This window comes from Copadichromis virginalis, linkage group LG5, assembly GCF_057382275.1.
Source record: "Copadichromis virginalis isolate Kocher_CV1m ecotype Utaka linkage group LG5, C_Virginalis_male_GT1.1, whole genome shotgun sequence".
NCBI classification, from domain to species: domain Eukaryota; kingdom Metazoa; phylum Chordata; class Actinopteri; order Cichliformes; family Cichlidae; genus Copadichromis; species Copadichromis virginalis.
In genome coordinates this window covers 21,732,568-21,756,834 of record NC_140622.1, presented here as the reverse complement: position 1 = coordinate 21,756,834, position 24,267 = coordinate 21,732,568, and the positions used below count along the sequence as shown (strand labels likewise).

The 24,267-nt window shown below is 39.6% G+C and overlaps 2 protein-coding genes across 3 annotated transcripts; both read right to left on the bottom strand.

Annotated features, from left to right (window-relative positions):
* Positions 1-222: 222 nt before the first annotated feature.
* On the bottom strand, positions 223-9,865 carry eps8l3a (EPS8 signaling adaptor L3a). Of its 2 annotated transcripts, XM_085458047.1 has the most exons (20): positions 9,774-9,865; positions 8,402-8,481; positions 8,212-8,285; positions 7,871-7,935; positions 7,621-7,779; positions 6,634-6,783; positions 6,472-6,536; positions 6,289-6,380; positions 6,075-6,187; positions 5,823-5,937; positions 5,098-5,171; positions 4,924-4,998; positions 3,738-3,883; positions 3,414-3,630; positions 3,303-3,328; positions 3,134-3,230; positions 2,936-3,043; positions 2,359-2,444; positions 461-593; positions 223-349 (listed from the first exon to the last, which is right to left on the bottom strand). In XM_085458047.1, exons 2-20 carry the CDS (start codon positions 8,464-8,466, stop codon positions 338-340), a joined length of 1,872 nt encoding a protein of 623 aa, XP_085314173.1. In that variant the 5' UTR covers positions 8,467-8,481; positions 9,774-9,865; the 3' UTR covers positions 223-337. The 2 variants fall into 2 exon arrangements, with proteins under 2 accessions (XP_085314173.1, XP_085314172.1); XM_085458046.1 differs by lacking the exon at positions 9,774-9,865 and having other exon boundaries at positions 8,402-8,502.
* Positions 9,866-14,732: 4,867 nt separating this feature from the next.
* Positions 14,733-17,826, bottom strand: LOC146709628 (interferon regulatory factor 6-like). Its single transcript, XM_085456675.1, has 6 exons — positions 17,586-17,826; positions 16,734-16,929; positions 16,355-16,615; positions 15,475-15,867; positions 15,150-15,268; positions 14,733-15,041 (listed from the first exon to the last, which is right to left on the bottom strand). Exons 1-6 carry the CDS (start codon positions 17,757-17,759, stop codon positions 14,868-14,870), a joined length of 1,317 nt encoding a protein of 438 aa, XP_085312801.1. The 5' UTR covers positions 17,760-17,826; the 3' UTR covers positions 14,733-14,867.
* Positions 17,827-24,267: the final 6,441 nt, after the last annotated feature.

Below are 24,267 nucleotides of genomic sequence, written 5' to 3'. Positions count from 1 at the left end.
TATATATATATATATATATATATATATATATATATATATATATATAGAGATATATATATATATATATAGAGATATATATATATATATATAGAGATATATATAGAGATATATATAGAGATATATATAGAGATATATATATATATATATAGAGATATATATATATATATAGAGATATATATAGAGATATATAGAGATATATATATATATATAGAGATAGAGATTTCAAACGAGACGTAAGTATGCACTGTAAACTCAAAGCTCAAAGTTTTCAGTCTGATCATCGGTGACCAGTTTTGGTCCTCTTCTGTCCCCTTTGATGTCCCGTCACTGGTCTCACTTAACTGGAAGTCTAAAGTGTTCACAAAAGACAGAGCAGAGTTGTCTGTGCTACATGCAGCATGCTTCTATAGAAACTCCACATGGATGGGAGAAGCGAGTGAAGCAGTGCTTTGTCACTTACGGCTAGCTGCGACCTGACTGCGTTTAACTGGAAGAAGACTCGGCCTCCTTCCTCGGGACACATCACCTTCAGCTCCTCTCTGGTCATGCCCAGAAGCGTAGTGCCGCTCACCACACCGAGACAGCGTACAGTGCTGCAGGAGATAAATAACATGGATCTGTGTTTCTCACACTTTGGAAAACCTGCTTAGTGTGCAGCAGTACACACAGCTGTGTCTTTATATACCTGCAGATTTATATAGCCAAGCTAAGTACCTCCCATGATTCACTATCTTGCAGAGCCGTTTTTAGCAACAAAAACATGAAGTGATCATTTTCTGTATGACTTTAACAGTTTCTCGTGTAATTATGGAGAACTTTTGGCCCACTCTTCTGTTAAGTTGTAGACATTTGTCCATGCACAGCTCTCTTAAAGTACCACCACAGCATTTCAGTCAGTTGCAGGTCTGGACTTTGGATCAACGCCTGTATTTTTTCACTTTCAGTGATTCTGTTGTAAATTTACCGCTGTGCTTGGGATCATTGTTGCATCACTCACTTTTAGCCAAACATGGTAGATGGCCTCACATTAGACTCTACAAATACTGTGGTACTCAGAGGATTTTGTGTCAGTTCAATGACTGCATCATACCCAGGGCCTGTGGCTGCCAACAAAACCTAAATCATCACCCCTCCATCAACGTGCTGTCGGGTGGTATGAGGTGGTTTTTTTTGTGCGGATATGCTGTGTTTGGCTTTCCCAAATGTGGCCAAACATTTTGATCTCATCTGTCAAAAGGTCATTGTTACAGAAGTCTTGTAGTTTGTTCTTAGTGTAGCTTAGGCTTGGCAAACACAAACCATGCAGCCACGTTCTTTTTAGAGAGAAGAGGCTTTTTCCTGGCAATCCTTCCAAACAAGCCATAGTTGTTCAGTCTTTATGCTGTCAGGAACTTTTACATTTAACATGCTGAGGCCTGTAGAGTCTGAAAAGTGTGAGTCTTGGATTTTTTGCAGTTCCTCTGCATTGCATGGTCTGACCTCGGGTTGAAAAGTCTACTCCAGGGAAGATTGGAAAATCTTGAATGTTTTTCATTTGCGAAAAATCTTTCTCACTGTAGAGTGAAAGACTTCAAATTATTTGAAAATGACATCATTTCTTATGTCTTGGCAATGCTAACTGCCAAGACTTCAGCTTTTATAGAGTTGCTCACACTCGCTGATGATCAGTACTTACTGCTTCCATAGAGATTAAGAGGGTAAAGGAGAACTCAGATTTTCACACGGTGCTTCTGCTTTTTGGATTAAATACATAATAACACAGTGCAATCGGTAGCGTGGCTGAGCGGTCTAAGGTGCTGGATTAAGGCTCCAGTGTCTTTGAATCCCACCGCTGCCATGAATAGTTTTGGGGCTTGAGTAAGGTACCGTCTCTACACACTGCTCCCTGTGTGCTGGATTGGTAGCTGCCCACTGCTTACTGGTAGAATGGGTTAAATGCAGGGGACTAAGCAATTTCCTACAGGGTTAATAAAGTATACATTAATATGTCATGTTTTGTTGTTCAGCTAAGGTTGTTTTTAATATTTATACTTAACAGACTGAAAAAATGAATAAATAAAGCTGAAATGTATGAAAATTGCGATAATTTTGATAATTGATAACACTAATATTAATATGAAGGAGAACAGAGATGATTGCAGATGTCACAGCAGGTTGATCATCCACATCTGAGACCATTTTTACTCTTTAACTGTTTGTCCACATTTGTCCCTCCTCCCTGATATTTCAGCTGATCTTTCTGACCTTCATGTTTCTTTTTATGCAGACACTGGATAGTAAATGCCAGAAACTAGCACCAAGGCCACCTGCACAGCCAATTCATTACATTAGGGAGTGAAGAATTCTGGTTGTACTCACATTTTACTGAAGCCCTTGTCTTCGAGCCAGGCTTTCACTTCGGCAGGCTTGGACCTCTTTGTTAGGACAGGTGAGGCCACAATTTCCTTTGAAAATGGAACAATAATGTATTATTAGTTTAAGTGTAAAGTAGTATTACTTTAATTAAGTCTGAAAATAAAAATGCACATACAGCTTGCTATATAGTTTAAACTATATGATTATTGGTTTTTGCTCATGTCCGTTCCTGTTTTATTTTGTGATTCCTGGTCTCTTTTACACAGTTGAAAGTTTTACTTCCTGTCTTTGTTGGGCTTTCTGCTTTGTTTTACAGAAGTAAACATCAAATTAGAAGGGCAAAAACACTCAGCAGTGACTCATTACAAGTAATGTTTCTTGTATTTATAGTAAATTCCCAGTTTCCTGGAGTGTGGAATGAAACAGGAATGGGATCACTCCCATTAGCACCTGTGGCTTGGCAAAAGTCTAATCCTGCACAAACATGCTTTTTATTTCTTATCATCTACGCTCAGAATAATTCAGTGTTTGTGTATCTTTAATGTGAACTGTAACGTGTTCGTGTCTGCTAAGTGGTAACCTCTTCATCAGGTTGGTGATCATTATCGCTCAGGATATTACTGGGGACAAAGCCTTCCTCCCCTCTGTCATTCCTCACTTTCCACCACTGCTTGGACTTGTCCAGCAGCTGTAGGCACAAATAAAGCAAATATGGAGGCAGTTAACAAAACAAATGCGAGTAGGGACAGAAAAATCGGATGAGTCACTTTGCTGATACCTGAACTGTTTCTCCTTTTCTCACGGTGAGCTCTCTTTGGTTTCTTGAAATGAAGTCAGACTTCACACGCACTTCTCGCGGTTTTGGCTCCACTGAGCTGGGAAAAAGTCAAAATCAAAAACACTCACTTTGCACTGAATCATTGACTCCTTTGTGTGTTCATGCGTACCGTGTAGGTTTCCAACTGGCATACGTCTGTGTGGAAGAAGAAAATAGCATTGATGTGAACTTCTGTGCTTTTTATTTAAGTAACTAGAAGATACTTGAATGCTTCGTTTACCTGACTGGGCGCAGGTTGCCGATCCTCCTGCCTGGTTACTGGTTTACTGGGTCCAGGTTGTGGGCTCTTTGGTCTGGCCACAGATTTGGGTGCACTCCTCTGTCTGGTCAGAGGTGGAGTGGGGGGAGGTTCTGCAGTGACTTCAGGGGGCTGCCAGCCATCGAAGAACTGCGGGGTGTAGGTTGGAATGTCCTCATCATCTTCTGGCCACTGGGTACTGATAACAGTAAGAGTACATGTTTGATTGCCCTGCTGACATTTAACAGAACACTTTCTCAGCTGTAAACAAAAAGAAGTCAAAGTATAAGAGATGTCTTGTTACACCTGGGAATGTTCCAGGCATCTCCCAGAGACTGCCACAGCTCGTCCTCCTCCGTGGACGCCTCTTCACTCATGAGACGGATACACTGAGGCGTCAGCAACGGCGCAATAATGCTGGGCGGCAGAACCTCAGGACAGTGTGACACCACCTGATGAGGGCATTAACAATTAATAACGAATATAAGTCCAGTGGAACAGTGGTGTGCACAGCCCACCCTGAGCAGGTGGAAGGCTTGCTGAGATGACAACAGGAGGTGTCTGTGCAGTTTAAAGTCCAGCCAGTGAGCAAATGAGAATCAAATCCCCAGTTAAGTTAATTCCCAGTGTTTAAACACTCATTAACAGTTCTTTATGTGACAGCACTTTTACAAAAGCTAAACGAAGAATATCAGCATGAACACCTCATAACAACTGTCAAGCACAGCGATGGAGTGGTGATGATCTGGGCTCGTTTGCAGCCACAGGACCTGGAAACCAGTCACTGAAGCAACCATGAACTGCAAAGTATTTTGAAGTCAAACATGAGGCCCTCTGTGTAACACTTCAAGCTTTCATTAAATTGGTTATAAGTAGGACCATGAGCCTAAGCAGAGCAGCATATTTCTAACAGAACAGCTGTAAAAGAAAAGAATGGATGTGTTGCAACCTCCAAACTAACCCAACTGAAATGCTGTGGGGCGACCTTAAGAGAGCTGCGCATAAATAAAATGCCCACAACACTCAATTAACTGACACAACCCTGTAAAAAGGTGTGGGCCAGAATTTCATCACAGTGATGTGAGAGACTGATAAAGTCACAAAACAATTAGTGCTAAAAGTGGTTCTACAAGCTAATGAATCATGGGGTGCAGTCCTGTGAAAAAACATCTTTTTAACTACGTTTCACAGTCAGGGTGCTTCGGTTTTGAAATGACCTGTGTGAGCAGAGTCGGCTTTGAAGAAATGACTTTTAAAACCAATTTTGTTTTAGTCCTGCTTTTAAGCAGCTCTGTTATGCGTGATTTTTAAAATGTCCTTGCTATCTTTCCTCAGATTTCTTCCTCACTGCCCACTCTAGACTATCATTAATTTAATCCATTTATGTTTTCTGTTATATTTGCGATCGCGTGGGTGGGCGTATGTGTGAAGGTGGAAACAGTGCTGGGAAATTCTAAAGATGATGCCAAAAATGTTTTTAATAGTCACTTACGAATTTTAACGAGACAAAAAAGGAGCGGACAAATTCAGGAGCACTGGGATTGTTGATCTTTCCATTGAGCTCCCCCTGTCAAAGAAAGATGTCGCACATGCTGTATGTTACACAGGAACAACACACAGACCCACAGCATGATGATATTGTGTTAACGGAAAAGGGGAAACAAACCAGCAGGTTTAAGCCAAATTTAATTTTATGGAGGCATTCTTCAAATTCTTCTTGAGAGGGCATGCTGTCCATGACTGAAAAATAAAAAACAAACAATAAAGATAAATAATTAAATAAACATGCAGACATCACAGCTGCTAATATTTATTAGAATAAAATGTATTTTTATATAAATATAGAGCTTAAAGTAAAGGCAATACATTTGTTTAAATACAGATTATAGTCTCTGTCATTTTAGCCAGCCCACAGCAATCTACAGTTATGTAATGAATATAGACCAAAGCTGAAACTCACAGCTAAACTAAACTAACATCTAAAATTCTGTTTTTAATACTAAATTAAAAGAAAAAATAGAGGTCCTTCCTTTTTGATAAAGTATATAGTTAGGGTTGGATCAGGTGACCTTGAATCCTCCCTTAGTTATCTAGGCTGGAGGTTTCTTCCTGTTAAAAGGGAGCTTTTCCTTCCCACTGTCGCCATAGTGCTTACTCATAGAGGGTCCTCTGATTGTTGGGGTTTTCTCTGTTTTCTCTGTATTTTTATGGGGTCTTTACCTTACAATATGAAGCACGTTGAGGCAACTGTTGCTGTGATTTGGTGCTACATAAATAACACTTAATTGAATTAAACTGAATTGAGTTAAACCAGGCGCTGCTGGAAGCTGTGAATTTCACACAATATGGGATTTTTTTTCAAGTGTGCTTTTAATTTTTGCGTAAAATGACCTTTCCCCTTTTTCTTCTTCTTCTTCGTCTTCTTCTTCTTTGCATTTTTAGCTTCTGCTGCAGCTAATTGTCCCATGAAGATTTCGATGTCCCTTAAAATATGATTCAACATATCCTGCAAGAAAGAAAAAAGCCACTGAGAAAAGAGGAATTTATTCATTTATTCTTCCCTTATCAGATGTTATTAAAGATGCTTTCTGATTTAAGCATGCAAAGAAGAAGCAAAATATACTTCTCCTAAAGAAAACTCACCACATTCCTGTCCAGCTCCGTGTATGAACGAGGTACGTCTTTATGCATGAAGGGCTCCTCATCATCCTCCTCATCTTCAGGCAGTAACATTTCAGGATCATGCAAATGGTCTTCTATACACACAACCACAAACAGATGAAAAAGAGGATGAATACGCCATCATCACACCAATAACAGTGCATCAGTACCACCATGTGTGCTGTCACAACCTTACCATAGTCAGGCTCACTCCACTGCCACGCTGGTTCAGCCGCAGGCTCTGGCTCGCTGGGTTTAGGGATTACTGCAGGTTTCACTCCTTCATTTCTGATTTTTTTTTAAAAAAAGGTGAGATACAGTTTCACAAAGAAAACTTTAATAAAGATTAAAGTGTATGGACACAGAAATTTTACAGTACTTGATGCCTGAATTCTGTCCCTGGCGAGCCAGTGCTAGTGAGAGATGTTTTTCAACATAGTCGGCCTGTAAAAAAACAAAGAAAAAATTAGAAAATCACTTGCCCTTTGCTTTCGCTTGATATGAGTCATGATGGCAGCCATCTCGGCCGGTTTGCCCTCACCCTGACATCATCACACTGGAACATGAAGACAGTGTGGTTGCGTTTTTTCCTGGCCTGGACTGACACTGTGAGCAGAGAGTTAAACACCCCGGCGTTCAGCACAGCGGTGAACTCCTGGATGTCACTGAGAGGCATCGACTCCAGCTCGTCCTGAAAAAGCACAGTAGCAAAGTCATCACAGAGGATGTTGGGTTGTTGATTCACATGTTTTTATAGCTTCTATCATTGCAGGAGAAAAGCTTGAACATCATTAAACAGTACTGTGAAAACCTCTGGAGTCACAGCTCCATGTTTTTATGTTTTGCTAGAGAAACTGAAAATATTTAAATGAATGTATTAAAATGTTTAAAAAAATAAATGGCTATAGAGTACAAAAGCCAAAAACAAAGTCTGCATGATTCTAATGAACTTGAAAATAAATATTTCACATGACCACATTTATTCTTCAACACAGTCTGAATTCTCTTTGTTTTCCTTTGGGTTTTTTTTTAAGTAGTCTTCAGGAATAGTTCTTCATGAGTCACATTCAAAGCTCTTCTTTGGAAGTTTCTGCCTTTTGTTCTGTTCTCTGTCAAAATAATCCTACACTGTTTCAATAATGTTGATGTTTGGGCTCTAGGCAGGCGATGACCGATAATGATCCGCAGTGAGTTTCTTATCCAGGTATGTTTTTACCCTATTGGTTAGTGTGTCCTAATAAATAAATAAATCCTAATAAATAAATAAGGTTTTAAAGGGTTTTAAGATGAAATGCTACTGGCAAATGTGCATTTTCCTCTTACTGACATACACGTGGTTGCCTCTCCATGTTATTAGCTCTGCCCAGATCTTTCAACCCGCCTGTATGACACATGACAGCGGGTCTGCATTTTACTATACTTTTGATATCAGACATTTATGCAAATTGGCACAAATTTAATGATAACTCATCCAATTAACTCATTCCAGTTTAAATAGACTTTTTGTAAGCTGCGCTGTGGTTGTTACCTTGTTTTCAATATCTGTGAGCATCATTTTGGTGCCTTGCACCTCCAATTGCATGTTCTGACCCCACACATGACCCATCTCCTCCAGCAGGTTCAAACGGTCCACACAGTCTGTGATGTTTTTCAGGTCCTTCCCGTCCAGGTCACAGGTGAACAGGTGCTGCGGCACAGAAGGATTAAAACAGAAGTTTGACACTATCCAGAGACACGTACATTTGGATGTATAATAGAAAATGTTCTTAATACTCCACCTCCACCCTGCACTGAAAGTTGCCCATCATCTTGTTTATTGATGCTGCATACTCCTGCCTCTGCACTGCTGAAACACAAAGCAGGTCTTTATGTTCTTTGTTCTTCTTTTCACAAATACAATTAAAGGTGGAAGCATAATAATAATAATAATAATAATAATAATAATGATAATAATAACAATTGACAATTGAAATATTTAGGATGGAAAGGCAGCAATGACATAGTCAAATGATCAGTTGCATAAGGTCATAAAAGAAATAAATATCCAATAAGATAAATCAGAGTTATATATATATGAAATTAAAACCTATTAGTACGTTTAACAGCAATGTTTACTTACAGTAAACTGATTTTGCACTTGGCCTCGACATATTTGAGAGCCGTGATGGCGCTTCATCCATCGTGGAATAACCACTGTCACAGAAAAACAAAAACCCAAATATAAACCTTTGAACCTTTGAATAAAATAAATGAATAAAGCAATCAGCCAATTGATTGTTGCCCAGATAAAAAATTGCCAGAATACATACTTGGACTGGAGTGAGTCTGCATAGCTGCTGGTATCACAGCCAAAGGGGCTGTTATTCCTGAACATACTGACTGGACTCACCTGGAACATCACATGAATCATACACACGTCATACATGAGTGGACTCACCCACCTGTATCTGAAATCAACCCATAAATCTTCCACTTTTACAGGTTTATTGTGTTAAGTCTGAGCTAATTAGAGGAATGAAAATTAAATTAAAACGCAGAGAATTATAAACGGATCAAGAAAACAATCTTGTGGTAACACAGAAATGTGGTCAGTTACATCACAACTGCACACCTGCAGTGACACATGACCAAACACACTGAACACAACACACAAATATGATACAAATAAAACAACGTGCACTGTACATCTAACATCTATCTATCTATCTACACATCAAAATAATTAAGGGAACACTTAAATCAGATCTTGATTAATGACATATGAAGAATACATGAGGTTCAAATCCTGACTGACATATGATGTGTGTTAGGATGCCTGGGTCGTTGACCCAGGGTTTTTGAGTTTATTATATTATTATTTCTAGTCTTTGGTTTCTTTGAGTTCTGTCTTATGGTTTATGTCTCTGTCTTCTCTAGTTGCTCTGTCTCCCCTGTCAGCTGTATCCCCTTGTCTAGTTCGCGTCTCTGTGTATCCTTAGTTGCTATATCCCCGTGTCCAGTCAGTGTCTGTGTCTGCCCTGGTCCCACATCTCTGTTCCCTTTGTTATAGTGCCTGCCTGTGAGTCTGTGTTATGTTTCCTGTTTTACTTTGAAAGTCCATGTCTGATGTTAATGTGTCTGGTTTTGCTTCCCCTTGTCTCGTTAGGCCTTATTTGCCCCAGCTTTGTTTTCCTCCTGTTACCCATTCCCTGAGTGCTCCCTCTGTGTATTTAAGCCCTGTGTTTCTCTGTGTCTGTGTCGTGATCTACCGTTTACCTAGCTGTGTGTTCTGTCAGTCCTCTGGTGTAAGTTTATTTTGATTTTTTCCAGTTATGTTATATTTGAGTTGACATCTGGCTCTGGAGTCTGCACCTTGGGTCCTATTCCTGTCTGCACACAGCCTACACATAACAATGTGTAGTTGGTTTAAAAGTGGCGTAATGACAGTCAGTGGAAACCAAAATCATTAAACCTTTAAAAGTTTGGATTCAAAACCACACCACGAATTCATTTACATAATTATTCAAGTTTTCCCTTATTCTTTAAATTTTTATTTTGAAAAGCATGTTTTTAAATTATGTTGATAGCCGTGAATAAAGAGAAGAACTAAGTCCAACCTTTCAGCAAGCCTTCGCCGTACATCGTTCAGACAAACAATAAAGACACATTCAGTGTACTGCTGATATTGTCACCAGTTCTTACCTTTTGTTGTTAGTTCCTTATGCGTTGTTTTTGCTTCCAGTCAAACTCTGCTCATGTTTGAAACCCACACTTTGTCGATGTACGGCTTAGACTTCCTCATCAGAGAGAAGGACAAAGTCCGGATCTGTGGAAGAGCCACCTGGATGAGGGCGTGAGATCTTTAGTAGTATCCCGTTTGAGCAAAGGTTACCAGATATCGTGGAAATCCCCTCCCATCAATAAATGCTACAAAGAAAACTTGATCAGCATTTTGCATTCTTTCCATTTGTAAATATTAAGATAAGAGGACACTACTTAATTATTCTTCCATATTGGTTCAATAGTCTGCTGTTATGTAATCTGTATATCTGTTGTATTCTCTATACATAAATACATTTGGGGCTAATGCTAAATGGGTACAAGTGAAACAAGGTTAAAAGAGAGAGAGAGAAGGAAATCTAAATACCGTTGTAGCACTTAAAGTCTCCCTTTTACGTCTCCTTCCTTTAGCTTTAAATGCCCTGTTATAAATGTTCAAAAAGGATTATGACACCATCTACCTGGCTTGTTGGTTTTTATGTCCTCTTAGCAGATATCACAAAGCCAAACATTAACCAGACACAGCGTGTCACAGCATCCAGTGTGAATGTATTTAGCTCAAATGATCTATGAAAACTTTACCAGATTGAGAATAATTTGTTCACCACATTTGCTTTGATTGCTTCTATACGACTGAGATCGCCCTTCCAGAAAGTAAACTGAGGAGCCTGCTGAACAGCAGGAAGTGGCTACTGTACCATGTCATTATTTTGGGATGCTTGTACTATAAACAATGTCTCATTAAAGTTTTGCTACTTTTTTATTGCCATTTTGCTGTATTTAAGAGGGAACATGGCTCATTCAAGCCGCTGTAACTGGCAGAAGCTTTGCAGATTAAGATCTTCAAATCCAAAAATATGACAAATCATAAAAGCATGACGTTACACACCAGATTAAATGTATAAAAACCTGAAAAAAATGAGCTCTTTTGTCACTACCCAAAGCGGCAATATTATTCAAAAGTGTAATACCTTAAGAAAATGTTGAGAAAAGCCTTGAGTCATCCCTCATTTCCTTAGTTTTTATTTCCAAGGAGCCAGAACTTTTTTATGAGTGGTTTTGAGTGATAGTTCTCCAGGCTTTCTGGCGGTCTATCAAAGTTTTTCTTTAGAATTGGCTACTTTTTCACTCACTTTCAGTTCAGTCCTTGTTTGTGACCATTATCAGAAGAATGTTTTTGTTTGCAACGCTAATTAAGAATGACCTATGAGTCATTCAAACATTAAAAAGGCCCCTGAGTCAAGGGATGAATCGGTGTTGGGTCTACACATAACAGACAACTTGGCAAAGGACCTGATTGTGTCTTTAGGCACTTTGTTATAAACAGCCTGAGACAAAAACATATAATTCTTTCCTAGAGGTGCTGTTTGCCCTGAGGCAAGGCAGATAACTGCTTAGAACCTCAAGCCAGTGAAATGCCTCCAAGTGCTGACAGACTTCAAACAACAAAAATGGCATTAAAAAAGCAGACATGGAAAATGCTGAGTGGCTCACAATTGGTCATGGATTGGAGCTAAACATTATTGAAGCAATGTGGGATCCTGTTGACAGAGAACAGAACAAAAGGCTATCAACATCCAAATAAGAGCTTTGAATGTCCTTCAGGAAGCCTGGAGAACTATTCCTGAAGACTACTCAAAGAAATGACAGGAAATCTTGACTAAGAGAGTTCAAACGGTGCTGAAGAATAGAGGTGGTCAAACCAAATATTAGCTTTCAAGCTCATTCCAGTTGTTTAGACGTTAGTTTTTCCTTCTGTGCTGTATTTCTGTGTATAATTGCACGTTTCAATAAATCTATTTCCCATCTTTGTCACAAAATATAAAGAAATGATAAGTGTGGCTGAGGTGTGATCCCTGACTCAGCTGCAGGGGAGGGGCGGTGCAGTGAGCTCAAGGGTGCCAGAGAGGTTGGAGAGACAGGTGGATGTGATTGTGCTGATGAGGATTTCCCTTTTTTTAGTGATGTTGGACAGCAGAGGGCAGGAGAGGGCACAGCTGACTGGAAAGTTGGCTGCCATGTGTGCCAAGCCAGGAGTGTGCAATAAAAGCTAAACAAAACTGAAAGACGGTGTGTTGGGTCGGAATCATTTACAGTGCGTAGTTTAACACAATGCAGGGGACTATATATAATAAAATCTCTTGTATTCAAAAGATTCAAATAGGGATGTGTCCAGGAAAGAAAGGATTTTAAAGCAAACATGCTTCTCTTTCTTTGTCTGTTAGACAGACATAAAAATAATAATACATGTTTGATGAGCAAGTCATTTATTTTGTATGATTTTTAGTTGAACGCTTTTTTCTGACGAATATCAACATTTTCTCAGTCGAAGAAATAAAAAAATGAGCGCTGGAAATTGACCACCTCCAAAATAAAGAGGATACACTGCTCAGAGGCTCTGGCTGGAGGAACAGATGTTTGTCAGATTAACAGTTTAACTCATCACTGTCACATAGATTTGTGATACATTACATTTGACATAATTTTTTAAAGGTTTCTAAGTGTAAGTGACTCAACAGACACACGTTCAGTGCCTGCTCTGTGACTTTAACACTACAGTATGTTGTGCTGATCTCATGCTTGCTGTTGTTTAACTAAACCACTGGAGGTCAGCTGTGTTTCATTGAGCACATTTATCATTTCTGGGGAGCTGATTTGCAATTAACTCAAATATCTCTCAACCTCCAGAATCAACAGCAAAAATAAACAATGTTTTAACAAAGTCTGTTTTTTTATGAGCAGACATTCACATACCAGCCAGTTCACTGGAGACACCTGTTCATCTTCTTGTTAACATTAACATGTAATCAGCACATCACATGGCGGACACCCCATGCAATGAGATTCAATTCAATTCAATTTTATTTATATAGCGCCAAATCACAACAAAAGTCGCCTCAAGGCGCTTCATAGATACAGAGAAAAACCCAACAATCATATGACCCCCTATGAGCAAGCACTTTGGCGACAGTGGGAAGGAAAAACTCCCTTTTAACAGGAAGAAACCTCCGGCAGAACCAGGCTCAGGGAGGGGCGGCCATCTGCTGCGACCGGTTGGGGTGAGAGAAGGAAGACAGGATAAAGACATGCTGTGGAAGAGAGACAGAGGTTAATAACAGATATGATTCAATGCAGAGAGGTCTGTTAATACATAGTGAGTGAGAAAGGTGACTGGAAAGGAAAAACTCAATGCATCATGGGAATCCCCCGGCAGCCTACGTCTACGAGATATTTACACATGATCACGATAACATGCTGAAGTTCACACTGAATATCAGAATAGGTTGAAAAAGGTGATTTAATAGATATGTATGTATATACTGTGAACACTATACAGATGCAATTTGAAAAATTTGAATATCATGCAAAACTTCATTTATTTCAGTAGCTCAACTTAAAAGGTGAACGAAAATATGATATCGATTGGCAAAGAGAGATATTTCAAGCCTTTATTTGTTATGATTTTGATGACTATGGCTTACAGCTTATGAAAACTCCAAATTCAAAAGCTCAGAAAATGTAAATATTGTGAAAAGGTTCAATATTGTAGGCTCAAAGTGTCACACTCTAATTAGCTAATTAATCCAAAACACCTGCAAAGGGTTCCTGAGCCTTTAAATCAGGGGTGCCCAATCCTAGTCCTCGAGAGCTACTGTCCTGCAGTTTTTATGCATCCCTAATGGTTTGATTACCTCTTCAGCATGCCATCCATCAAGTTTGGCAAAGGCCTGATAACAAGCCATTCATTTGATTCAGGTGTGTCAAAACAAGGATGCATCTAAAACCTGCAGGACGGTAGCTCTCGAGGACTGGGATTGGACACCCCTGCTTTAAATGGTCTCTCAGTCTGATTCAGTGGGAAGACTGCTGACCAGAAAAACCATCATTGACACCCTCCATAAGAAGGGAAAGCCCCAAAAGGTAATTGCAAGAGAAGCTGGATGTTTCCAAAGTGTTGTATCAAAGCACATTAATAGAAAGTTATGTGGAAGGGAAAAGTGTGGAAGAACTGAACAACAAATATCAAAAGCATCTTACCTGGGATAAAGAAAAAGAGAGCTGGTCTGTTGCTCAGTGGTCCAAAGGCCTCTTTTCTGATGAGAGCAAATTTTGCATCTCATTTGGAAACCAAGGTCCCAGAGTCTGGAGGAAGAATGGAGAGGCACACAATCCAGTCTGTATTTTCCAGTCTGTGTTGATTTGGGGAGCCCTGTCATCTGGCTGGTGCTGATCCACTGTGATTTATTAAGTCCAGAGTCAACGCAGCCGTCTACCAGGACATTTTGGAGTACTTCATGCTTCCTTCCGCAGACGAGCTTTATGGAGATGCTGACTTAATTTTCCACCAGGACTTGGCACCTGCCCACACTGCCAAAAGTACCAAAACCTGGTTCAATGACCATTGGATTACTATGCTTGATTGGCCAGCAAACTCATCTGACCTGAACCCTATAGGGGCACTGCCAAGAGAAAGATGAGAGACATGAGACTGAACAATGCAGAAGAGCTGACGGCCGCTATTGAAGCATCCTGGTCTTCCATAACACCTCAGCAGTACCACAGGCTGATAGCATCCATGCCATGCTGCATTGATGCAGTAATTCATGCAAAAGGGGCCCAAACAAAGTACTGAGTACATATGCATGACCTCTTCAGAGGTCTGTGAGGATCTATGCTCACTGTACTCACAGTCCACAGATCCAAATCCAACAGAGCACGGTTGGGATGTGACAGAGCAGGAGATCCATATCGTTGATGTGCAGCTGACACATCTGCAGCAGCCGAGTGATGACATCATGGAACTAATAAAGTGCATTTTACTCTTATGGCTCAAAGACGAGCATAATTTGTATTTTTGAAAGGATTTCACACAAATTCACAGTCACGCTTTTATTGATAAAATAAACATGCGATCACAGGCTAAATACAGTTACGTTCAACAAGCCATAAAACAATTCAGACCCAAAGTGCAGCAGCAGCATCCATTTCAGAACAAACCCATTACTTTACTGCCTGCTACAGACCCTGGTGGGTCTGTAGCAGGCAGTAAAGCTGCTTTAGGTGGGTCACAATGTTGTCCTTGATGTCTTCCATCGAAATCTGGAGGCGGATGCTGCCGCTGTCAAGTGATCGCGTGTTGTCGTCACTAGAAAACAGCTCACTTATCATTCTGGCCACCACTGGAATGACCTGCAGGGTGAAAGAGGGCCGTTAAGTGTTGGGAAAAGACACTTCGCAAGCTTATTTGTTTAAAAATTTCAAGATAGACCACTTAAATTATGTTACACATTTCTTTACCTGGACCATGATAAGTTTCCTCTCCTTGGGTCTTCCATCTGGCCACTCCTCCCCGAAACACAGATTGATCTCATAGTCAGGAGTGCTTGGTGCCTGGCCACGCTGTTGAGCTATCACACCTGCACAGCAAACAAAAAAAGATATATTTATAAAAAAAAATGCTTTTCCACAGGTGCTCAAACTCATTTTACATTGCAGGCCACACCTGCCCACCTTGATCTTAAGGCATGGGCCAAACCGCTGAAACTCCCATTTTTGTCAGTGTAAAGATGCTTAACTACACATTGTATCTCATTTATTAAAAAGAAGTGACATTAATACATACCAGCGAGAAAAGACTCAAGACAGAACAGTTTGACCTTCCTCTGCCGCTCTATGAGATTCGGAGCAGCTGGATTTGGAGCGCAGGGGCCAGACCAGTACACCTTGCACTGACAGAGACGGACTGCGTAGATATCGTGGCCGCTGACCTCCAGGATCAGACCTCTGTCCATCACGTCCAGAAGGCGGTTAGTGAAGACCCTCTGCTTGTCATTGGTGATGTGCTCCGTGGTCGGAAAGCGTAGCTGTTCCAGGTTCACTGGGCCGAACAGCTCTTCCTGATTGACCATGGGCCCGAGGTCTCCGTAGAACAGCCTGCAGCCTAGCGGGTTGCTGACTGTCGCTGGAGGACACGTCTCCTTCCCTCTGTAAAGAAACTGCACCTCCAGGTCTGTCACTGGGTCAGAGATGAAGGTGGAAGCGTGTTAAAAAGGAAAATGCAATAAAACTATATTTTAGGTAAAAACAGAAAAAGAACTAAGCTTAATTTTTGAAAAAGGAGAGGTCACAGGGAAGCAGAAACTTCAATTTTACGACCATGGTGCACATACTGGACACATATTCTCAATTAATTAATAAAAAGTTCTGTTTATTTAAAAACAACAACAGGAATAGTGACATCTTCAAGCTTAAAGCAGAGGAGTTGAAACTATCTTTTTATAAAACCAGCAAGTATTGCTGTCTAGAGAAGAGGTTTTCTGATGTTATATTTTCCTAATTTAAACCAATCAAATGTCATGAAGTTCAACTGCACTTGGGGAGCTACAGCAGGTATCCCCTACACCTCAGCCTGCCACAACAAAAAGCTCAAATTATTATTTTAAGTTGAAGTCTGCCAAGCAAGCAGGTGCAAGACTCGTGTCTTAGCAACAGTTCACACTCACTTGGAAGGGAACTGATCCACATTTCGGGAGAGGCAAACAAGCCGTCGGGCAGGGGAGGGGGCTGCAAAGATGGATCGGGCAGAGTAACTGGGGGCATGTCGTGTGTCGTTTGCTGCATCTCCACATCCACGGGCTCCTCTTTAGGCCAGGGTTTAACAGGCTCCTCTTTGGACCAGACCTCGTTTGATGGGGGACAGCTGGGAGGCTGCATGGATGACTCAGAACCCATCGGAGACCACATAATGAGAGGAGAGGGGGTGCCTACACGAAGAAAATAATTCATTTACTGTTAATAAGCAATCAAACTGGACATTGCAGAAAAAATTAAAGATGAACGAAGAAAGACGAGAGCGAGCCGCATTAAAGAGCTCTCATTTACCGTGGTTGCTGAGGGGCTGAGGGATGTCACAGACATCATATATCTTCCAAGGATTCATGGGGATCTCTTTGGTGCCGTCATAGACGAGGTTGAATTCTCTGCTTTTGTTCAGGGCACATCGAAGCTGAGCTTTCCACTTTGCAGGATCAGGTTCGTCAACTCCCTCCTGGAACTTTCCGGTCTCCACAGCCCATGCCTGGGGGAATATTTAGACCAAATGAAGGGATCAGTATCACACAGTTATTTTAATTTCTATTTATGCACAGTATGCACTCACAAAAAATAAATAAAACCAGTGTTCTTTATTTACTGAGTGATGCTGGGTCAGCATGTTTGTCAGGAAACAGCTGTATAATGTATTCACAGCTATGTCAGAATGAAAAGACTCAAGCCCAGAGGCTCAGTTTTTCACGAGGTACACACACCTCGTCACAACAAAGTTTATGCTGATCAAATTCTGTTTTCTTTTCTTTAAAAAAAGTTTACTTATTTATTTTTTTTAAGAAAAGAAAACAACCTCATGAGCCACAACCTTTTCCCTTTATGCCTCTCCTGTTTAATTTGGTAGGTTTACAGAAGAACAATAAAATAAAACACCTACATAAGGTTTCATTCAACATGACCCAGAGAAACAAAATAGAACTGGGCTGCAAAGCCAGACGTTTTATTAAAAGTCCTACTTATTATTATTATTATTAGAGGGTATTTTTTAAAAGGATATTAACCAGGAACGAATTAGCATAACCCCTGCTTAAACCTCCTCACTGTCTCTGCAGAAGTACAAGTTCTGATCAGGTATAAGGAATAAAGTCACACACACAGGCAGACACCCCTCTTTTAGTGAATCTTTACCTTAAAGATGGTGTCCTCATCCTCGTGCTGGGGTGTGTGCCGTGTGGCGTGTTTCCATGGGATCCTGAAGCGCATGTTCTCACGGTCAAGCCACGTCAATCCCGGGTATCGCCCGCTTTCCACCTGCGCGACCAGCCAGGGCTTCAGGCGGACACGCCGAGGGGTGACTGCCATCCTCACTGCCGAGAAAATCCAAGTGAAATCAGTCCACCCTCAGAAGTCTTAATACCTTAATACCCCCCCCCCCCCCCCCAGCTGGCAGGAGTTTCGACGAAAAAAACAAAACAATGCACACAATGAGTTTGTCTGGACGGATGATGATGATCCTAATCACCATTAGGAGCCAAAAACAGGCCGACAATATCAAACCACTCCCTGAAACTGCTCATGGACTGCAGAAAGCGTGTCACTTGGCCCGCTATTGTGATTTTTCCCGGTGTTGGCACAGCATACATCATGTGCTTGTTGCTTCCTGTGTGATGCTAATTGTGGGTGTTTTTTTTTTTTTTTTCTTTTGCTTGGGGCGATAGGGTCAGTTTACTGCCAACTGCCTGCAGTATCACCACGATCTGTCTGATCCAGTTCGGTTAACAGATGTTTCCAGTTTCTCCCAACATAAATGTGACCTTAGGGGCTGCAAAGGGTTTAATAGATGATTTCATAGATAAAATAGTGGGAGGCACTCCAAGAACTGAGATACAAGCAAAAGTCCTGCGCAATCACTCATTTCTTTATATGTAGAAGTGGAAATTGGGAATAGATGCAGCAATGCGTTCTAAATTGTACCTTTAGCTACTTAGTTACTAGCAGCCTGCTGCAAAAACACATAATTTGTTCCAATTTCTTTAGTTGAAGCAATAAAAAAAATGCCAACAATAAAAAAACAACAACTATCTACATCAGATGAACAGTACCTGAAAGTCATGTCCACAAGAAATAAGTTAAAAAAAAAAAAAAAAAGACATGACACAGGACCTGAGGGATGAATTTGACTCTTCAGTTGATCCGTCTCCTGTTCACTGAAATCCAAATTACACAAGAACTGGAATTCAGTGAAAGTCAGTGGCAACAGCTGTTATGATGTGAGGAATCCAAATTTGAAATTCTTGGTTCAAATCATGTTGAGTGTGGGTATGGTGTTAGGAGAGAGGTACAACAGTTCTGAAGACTAGTTAAAAATTACAAAACAGCTTGCGTAAGAGAGGGTGTTCATATGAAAGTCATCCTGCCAAATACTGACTTCCAAGCTTCAGAGAACTGTCCAAATTCATTTTTGCCTTAGATACTGTTTTTCCAATGTATGTTTGCAATGATTCAATAAAATGCTGCATTTTTCTGCATGTCGGATAATAGATTTAACAAAAACACTGGCCGGAGTATGTGTGAGTAAAATGCAATGGAAATATATTAAATAAAATGTTTATTCATTCACATAAATAATCATTAAGGACATCCTGCTTGGTATAAACTGAATGTACCAATCAAGTATTTCATTCTACCGGATTCCATTAAAATGAAAATTTAAAAACTGTTCAAAATTACATGGAAAAGTTGCATGTAATTACTGCAAATTAGATAAAGTCAGCATTTTGGATTCACATGATGAAACTACTATAACTGACAAACTGTAAGTTAACGTCTACTTAAATATTGTTACCTGCCCAACCTTCTGTTCACCAATTAAGAACAAACTATGATCTCTTTTACATCTAATATCAAAATAATTTCTTTAGTTTCACTAACATTTAGCATTAGGTTGTGGCTCTCACACCATTGCACCATCCCTTCTACCTCTGATGTGTCAAACAATACTGCCAAGTTTGTAATGCATAATAAACACTGGATAGAAGTCATACAGGAATTGGCAGACAGTGAATCTGAAGACTGAAATGGTGTCCCACTAAAGCAAGCCTCTACGGCTTAAAACAGTGGTATCAGTAGATAGCTTATACACACAAAAATTCACTTTCAGATCATTTGTTCTGATTTTCTTGGATTCTTGAACAATGTCTCTCATGTCCAAACACTCTCTCATATAAATAAATAAATAAATAAATAATTTTTTAAAAAGTCTGAACTAAAATCTAAGAGTGGACAGTAATATGAAGCACTTTGAGCATTCTGCAGACCTTCGTCAAGGCAGCTCACTGCCTGGGCAGTATTTACTTTTGTATTTTTTATATTTGAAAATATTACTTTTAACTGTTGACTTATGATAAGTGGAAGAGGATTGATGGATGATGGATAGCACACATGTAGCATTCAATTCATTCTTTAGTAAAATTCATTTAAAGGTTTGTAACAAAAATATCATGTGAAAAAAGATTTTGATCACAAGTTTATTTTGTTTTTTTAAATACAATACTTTACTTTTCTTATTGTAAACAGTTATAACCTGTTACTGTAATCTAAATAACAAGCCACAATAAAGTAATGTGATATTTAGTATCCCAATATTTTATTATCTGTATGTTGCCAATGCAAACAATGGCAATAAGAAATGAATTAATTCTATGTCCCTTTATTAGCACTTTGCCCTTCAGATCAATCTATTGACCTTGAAGGAGAGGTCAAAGGTTAAATATGACAGGAGATTTTAAATCTTTCAACATGTTAACACTACACACCACACTTATAAGTCTTTGGGTACACTTTGGCTTGCATACACCTCAGTGTTAATTGTTTACATGACTCCACTCTCCTACAAGGTTTTATCAGAATTCATTCACAACTCTTCAAGCTCTAAAGTTCACAGACAAAATTATGGCACGCACTCACAAACGGTTGCAAAAACATAACCTGCTTGGCTCAGTTAATAACAATCTAGTGGTAAAATAGTGCAGCTAGAAACCGGTTTCTCTGTGTACTCTTTTTGCTTCATGAAGATATCACCACAACCTGGGATGCAGTCGCTGCAGTTGTGACATTTTGTTTCATTTCACACATCGGTCATGTTGTCTTCTTCTGACTTCCTGGAATTACGGTGAATAAATATGACACAGGAGATCCGGGTTAACAAGTGACTCAAACTGACTGCTTCATTGTTACATTTGTCAACCAGCAGGTGTCAGTTTAGTGTCAGTTATCGCTGCTTTATATAATTCTCCCTCTGTAGGCATTATTGAGCATTTTGGTTGTTATTGATAGGAAGTATTATTTATCAAAAAGGGTGTGGATTTATGCAACTCTTTATGTTTACTCAAAGCTAATGCATTCCTCCTTCTTTTCCTTTTTTCTTCAATATGTCTGTGCTTAAAAAAAAAGCAAAATAATTGTAACATCAAAGCTGAAAAATTTAATCATGGTTCACGAGAAAAAACAAATAATCGGAACAAATTAGCAAAATATCAAGAAGTTGTTGAGATAGTTCAGTTTGGAAGAGTCGATGTTGTAATTCCTACTCGAATGGTTGAAAGAGTGAAAAACTTCATTTAATTTTATGTTGATAAAACAGCAGCATAAACTATAAATCAGGACTGAGTACGCGTGGATAATCTTCTTCCTCGGGTTGTAGTCCTGTCACTGTCCCACAGGTGAAATCAGCTGGCCTGAAGTCCCTCAGCCAACACAGTGAGTCTTCTGCTGCTTCTGTTTTTATGCAGATGTTGATAAGAACTACATTCAAGAAGCACTCAGAATATTTCCCTATAATAACACATGTCCTTTCTCCAGTCTTCTCTCTGTGATCTCTCAACTTACCCATTTACTGCGCTACTATCCAAAATAATACCACATGTAACAGTGATACGCTGAATTAAAGGCGGTACACCGTGTTCTAAGCTCTCACTTAGCAGCAGGTATGCATATAGTTTTGGTTTCATTAGACTACTGCTTCCGTCACCAGAGAAGGTTTCTTTAACAAGGAGAATGATACACTAATAATCAAATTAGCCACAAGAAGCACCAACTTTCTTTGACATACCTCATTACACTGAAACAGGTTTTGAAAAACTTCATAGGAATGCAGAGTAGACAAAGTGAGCTTTCATGAATTAAAAGAAACTCATACATAAATACACAAAAGTCACTATTCTCAAACAATAGAATGAAAGGACAGTAACAAATGGAGATAGAGGTATATATATAACAGCCCCCTGACGACACACAGTGGTGAACAACAAAGATTTGAACTAAAACTCAGCATCAGGATTCACACCAACAGTGCCTTCATTCGTCGGGAGAAGCCGCAGATCTTCCTGTGAACACTTTTCGCAGTAATAATGAAAATGAAAGCTACAGTGTGGGTCTACGATGCTGCCATGCACCGAAACTGCTTCGTTGCACACATTCTTTGATTCAGTAAATTTTAAGATCTCATCAGTGCTTTCATTTCCACTTCCAGCCAGTTTACACCACATCATAATGGAATGCAAAAAATATTTGTGTTTTTTAGGTCTTCATTTCCTTTTACTTCAGTGCCTGTAAGCCGTCTGTCTTTTCATGATTCATAGCTAAAGTTGCAGTGGAAGCAAGTGGAAAAAAGGAAGAAGCTCAGTTAAATAAAAAACAGCAATTTGTGGTAATTGGTAACTAAGTGAATGACGCTCATGCTATGGGTAACTCTTTCTGTTACTGCCGTCTCATCCTGGGAAGTAAGTCCAGTGCTGTCAAGCAGGTAAACCATTAAAAGAGCATTCACACCACACATTCCTCACATTTCAATGAAAATCATGGCCACGATCACCTTCCATCGAGTACAGAGGAACTGGATGGACCAGCTTGTCTCCATGACGACCTGGTGCTACAGAGAGACTTTTTTTCTTTTTTTAAAGGACGGACTGGTTTTCTGGACAGCAATAAAATAAAAACAATCAATTAAAGCATTGTGCCAAAACTGCGCTTACATAACTACATTCTATATTTTAATGCGTATATTCCTCATCCTGTCATTTATAAAAAATATACTTAAGTTAAATCTGGCCCTACACTATGTGAAAGCTACCTTATTATCCTTTATTTATCCAGGTGAAAAGTCTCATTGAGATTTAAATCTCATTTCATATCTTATGTTTACCAAAAAAAAGCAACTCAAGCATGCCTCAGAGAAAAAAAGCAACTTATGTTTGTGCAACAGTTACATTAAGCAGAGATACTTACTTAAAGCATAAGTTGCCAGAGCTTAGTGTGCAAAATGAAGTGAGTTCTGTGAAATCTTAAGTTAAATTCAGTTAATATGTCTGAGTTTATTTCATGTAAAAGTACATCAACGCCGGAAAAGTGATTCACAGAGGCCTACGTTGTATATTTTAAAATCCAATCCAATCCAACTTTATTTATAAAGCACTTTAAAATGCCCAGCACAGGACAAAGTGCGGTACAGTAAATAAATTAAGAACAATAGAATAAAACAAAACAGTAGAAAATAAAATACATAATACACAAAAATTAAAACAGCCCTATATTTAAAAACAAGATAAAACCGCATAGAATAAACTAAAACAACCAAAATGAAAATAAACTAAAACCAACATCTCAAAAAGTGTCAAAGGCCAGGGTGAAGAGATGGGTTTTCAGGAGTGATTTAAAAAACAGGCCTGTCTAATCTCTAAAGGCAGACCAGCTGCCTAAGATGAAAGAAGCTTTAATCCGACTGTCAAGCTTCAGTTCAGAGTCCACTTTGACCCCCAGGTTTGTGACAGATGGCTTATTATACTGGGCCAAGGTATCTAAAAACACATTGGGGGTCTCAGTGGGGCTACCAAAAACCATCACCTCAGTCTTTTTGTCATTAAAATTTTAAAGGTTAAGAGACATCCAACCCTAATGTCATCAAGACACTGAAGTAATGGCTGTATGGAATATGTGCCTTTTTTCTTTAGAGGGACATAGATCTGACAGACATCAACATAGAGATGAAATGCAATGCCATGTTTTCTCAGTATAGAACCAAGAGGGACCAGATACAAAGAAAAGAGGAGGGGCTCTAGAACTGAGCCCTGTGGGACACCACACAAGAGAGGAGCGGGGGACGACACATGGTCACAGAGACAGACACAAAAAGTTCACCCAGCCAAGCAGGACCTGAACCACTCCAGTGCTGTGCCCCTAATGCCCACCCGGTGCTCCAAACAAGAGAGTAAAATGGCACAATCCACTGTATCAAACGCAGCCGTCAAATCTAAAAGCACATGAACAACAGTTCCCAGCGTCAGTAGCTAAAAATATGTCATTAAAAACTTTTAAAAGGGCTGATTCAGTGCTATGTGAGGGTTTAAAACCAGATTGGAAAACGTCTAAATCATTTTCCAGGAATGTCATTAATTAGCTGTGAGCTATCTTTTCAAGAATTCTGGAAAGAAAAGGTAGTGTTGGGTTTAGATTTTATTATTGTCATTTGTATTAGGAAACATTTAATCATATATGCTTAGAGGTGTATAATCAATTGTGTAGTGATAAGTTGTGTGATCTTTAACAGGCTACAGAGGCTTGGTGTGTATTCCACACTGGAATGCACACCTGCATCTTGGGGGCATGGGAAGAGGTCGCATCTTGTTTTATTGTTTTATGGTAGGATTAACGTAGCTACATTTGTTTTAGTCTAAGTGCTTTTCTGTTTAGATGAACTGCTGGACTTCCTTACCGGGGGGGTCTAGTCTACCCTCTTCCTGACCAAGGATGATTGCCTTTGTGCTTTCATGTTGTTATATGACCTTTGACACACACACACACACACACACACACA